This window comes from Solanum verrucosum, unplaced genomic scaffold (assembly GCF_900185275.1).
Source record: "Solanum verrucosum unplaced genomic scaffold, falcon-dt-bn FXZP01000253.1, whole genome shotgun sequence".
Taxonomy (NCBI): Eukaryota; Viridiplantae; Streptophyta; class Magnoliopsida; order Solanales; family Solanaceae; genus Solanum; species Solanum verrucosum.
In genome coordinates, this window is record NW_026019984.1 from 1,643,244 (window position 1) to 1,647,056 (window position 3,813).

The following is a 3,813-nucleotide window of genomic DNA, read 5'->3' on the forward strand; positions in this document are numbered from 1 at the left end:
TTATATAGAATCAATTAAAAAGAGAATAATAATAACAACAAATAATATGATAACTAAAAAAATAACAAGGTAATATTAAAATTCTTGAAAATTCAAACAAAATTTTATACTTTAAAGTTATTTTTTCACATCATCAAATCCCACTCTTCATCCATATCCTTAGACAAAACGTAAAAGAAAGAGCCAGAAAAAAAAAATGCAAAAAAAATCCTCAATATAATCCCCCTTTTCCCTCCCATATGGATCAAATAAATAAATGAAAATGACCAATATACAAAATCTTATAAGGGTACAATATGATGTAGTCTTACTCTTATCTTACACTAGAAAGACAGTTTTCGAAAAACTCTCTATTTAAAGAAAATCAAAATTGAACATCAATAATAATAACATACGTAGGGTAATTAGATATAAAAAGGATAAAATATAAAAAAATTACCTAAATACACAATTTATTTTACAATATTCTTTAAAATTTCCTTTCATTTGAAAAAATTACAAAAACTTCCACTCTCTCATATTCTCGGATACATCACTTTACGCAATGTATAAGGACATACGCTATGTACCGATGTGTTGAGTGATGTATCCGAAATGAGGACGTTTTGGGATGTATAAATTGTATTTTGTGTAAAATTTGGAAAAGACTAGATATTAGATGTAATTAATTCTTAGCACTATGTGTTTTGTGTAAAATTTTTCAAAATATACACAAATCTTATCTCCATATTTTTGGTCAATTATTATTAAAAAGTCAAAACAATATTTTCTTTGACCATTAATGTTTTCTAAATATTTATAATATTAATTAATTTGACCAAATAAAAATTGAAACATTATATCACAAGTTAACTCATTTATTTCCTTCTATATAACACCTTATTTTTCTTCTTCTTCAAAATGTGTTCAAAAATGTCTTCAAAAAACAAAAAAAAATGGAATTGCATTACTTCCAATGGAACAGCAGGCTGTGGTTGCAGCAAACCCAAATTATCAGAAATTATTCAGCCCAAACCCAAGCCCAGGCCCAAACCCGAGCCCAATTCTCACTCATCTTCAACCTCGAATTCAGATTCACCATCTCCGCCGATTTTGCCGGCGAAGATCGTCGGAAGTGTGGCCGTAGTAAAGGATTCCGATGATCCGTTTGGGGATTTCCGGCAATCGATGTTGCAGATGATAACGGAGAAGGAGATTTACTCCTACGATGATTTGAATGAGCTTTTGAATTGTTTTTTACAGCTGAATTCGCCTTCTCATCATGATATTATTGTTCAAGCTTTCATGGAGATCTGGAATAATGGGAAAAATTGTTTCCAAGCAGGATCCTAATTTAACTTTTTTTCTTCTTTTTTGGGTGAAGTCTTCTTCGAAAATATTAGATAATAACATGTTGGGATTGGAGAATCTGATATGACTTATGAGTAATATATATCCTATATTTTATGTTAGTCGGATTCTTTAAAAATGTTGTATGAATTTCTGAAAAAATAGTATTGGATAATTATTATATTTTAAAATTTATGACCTTAATATTAAAAATATGAGTAACTTATAAACTATATCTTGTTTTTTTTTTGGGTTTAATAAATCTTTAATTATGATGAACTTTTATATGTTTTCCTTTCTCTAAAAAAAGAAGAAGCTATATTGAAAAACCAAATAAAATTGTACGTATCAAACAGAGTATATATCTAATTTTCCTGATATTTTGCGGTAAATAAATAATATATTATTCGTCGGTTCAGTTTTATATATTATCAGTTTGATTTTTTATTTTTAAATACGCTATATTAATAACCAAATTAATAAGATGTTTTTATCAGTTTTTGGTCCTTAACGATTCGATTTTCGGTTTAACCAATAAGAAAGTGCGCATAAAATAATCATATGACTTCTCTAATAATTTGGTGCGACAAGACAATAATATAGCTTTACGGAATGCTCATAAAATATAAACAATAGTAACTAACATGAAGGAATTATTCAAGTACAACGTCCACTTTTATTTGTCGTGTTGTGTTTTACGAAAGTCAATTTGACTAATTTTCAAAATTAAATTAGATTGCATCAATTCAATATTTTAAATAAAAAATTTAGACATTCAAAAACTATATGAAAAGTACTATAAATTGCAATTTTTTACATATCGATATGATGAAAAAATACATAGTAAAATGTTAGTCAGAGTTCTTATAGTTTGACTCTAAAAAAGGAAAATATGACAATTAAAAATATAATGTAATTGAAGGCTAAAGAGCAAATGTAGTAACTAATAATGTATTGATATTAAAATAGTAAATTACTATTGTCTTAATGAGTCTCGGTTTACCAATAACCCAATATCAAAAATTTAATATCAAACTTATGACTCAATAATATTTTTTATAAAACCATAAAAAACATTAACTTAATAACTCAATAATATTTTTTTGATTTGATTAATTGATCGATTCGATTTTTATACGGTCCGAATCTATACCAATCATCTTTTGTTTAAATTTAAAAAGAATTTATCTTTTTTATATATATGGTGTACATTTGTTATGAAGACTGTGGTCCAAATTTTTTTAATTAATAAGTAGTAGTTGTGTGTCTAAGTTTCATAATTTATTTCTTCACTTATTTTGCTGTTATGTTTCATTTTCACATGCATCATATTCCTTCTTAATTGTCACTTACATTAACCATGAAAAAATGTGGGACATAGGGTTTAATTCCTTTTTATCCATAAAAGGGTGTGTTTGTTAGGAAAAAATAATTTTTTAAAAAAATTAGAAAGTAAATAAGTAAAATATTACTTTTAGAATATTTATATATAGTGTAGGTGGCGAGTGAGGTTCGTTGTTCGAGTATGGTGGGGTAGGATGATCAAGGGGTGTGGATTGATGAGTAGATAATGAATTTGAAATGACATTTATAGAACTTGTTTACGTACTCTTATTAGAAAAAAATATTTTTCTTTTTTTTAAGGAGCTTGTTATCTTATCAAACAAAATCAAAACATCAAGAGTTCTTCTTGAATGCATATTATAAAAAGAAAATATTTATACTATCTTTTGTTTTGTTTTACTCGACACAAATTTTAAGAAAGTATTTATTAGGAATTTGTTTAACTAATTATCCTTATTAATACCATGCTTTGGATACAAATTTTAAATGCTAATACTTTATATAGTGTTATTAAATTATAAGGGTAATATTGAAAGAAACTAACGAATCTCTCTAAATCGCTAAAATAAACACGTAAATAAGAAAAATCTACTTTAAGTAAAAAATGCCAATTAAACTGAAACAGAGTGAGTAATAATTAACAATGTGAAGGCATTTTTTTCAAGTAAAATGGAAAATCTATTTATAATGCTAGTTATAAATGTAGCCAAACAACCTCGGTTCAATTTTGCAAAATGTGGCCTAAATTGTAGTATCGCGGTTACGATTGACTCTACATGATTGAGAATTTAGGTCTGAAGGTCTCCTTCGTAATAGCTCTCCTAATGACCAATAAACGTTATTTCTATCTTTCTTTTCGTAGACCGATGTGCAATACTGGGCTTCTCCATGACCACAAAATCTTGGGCTTTTCCTATGGAGCCTCTCAAGCCCAAATCTCATACTCCTAGAAGCTGAAAAGCCCATTTCCTAAGGGACAAATGCTTCATATTAAATGTGGCTCTATATATTTATGTATAAATTATAGGAACCACATATTATAAGTACTAAATAACATCCTATCCCTTCTAGTTTTCTATTTACCAAAAATCCCTTAAAAATGATGTTTACGGGATACATAGCGTTGTGCACGAGATACAT

At 27.4% G+C, this 3,813-nt stretch overlaps 1 protein-coding gene across 1 annotated transcript; it reads left to right on the forward strand.

The window, feature by feature from the left end:
• The first annotated feature begins 912 nt into the window (after positions 1-912).
• On the forward strand, positions 913-1,451 carry LOC125818104 (transcription repressor OFP6-like). Its single transcript, XM_049497627.1, has one exon. The coding sequence runs from the start codon at positions 913-915 to the stop codon at positions 1,330-1,332; it is 420 nt and encodes a 139-aa protein (XP_049353584.1). The 3' UTR covers positions 1,333-1,451.
• The last annotated feature ends 2,362 nt before the right edge of the window (positions 1,452-3,813 follow it).

What these genes read in the sequence shown, in the direction of transcription:
- LOC125818104 (XM_049497627.1), top strand. Translation starts at nt 913, where the DNA reads ATGTCTTCAAAAAACAAAAAAAAATGGAATTGCATTACTTCCAATGGA.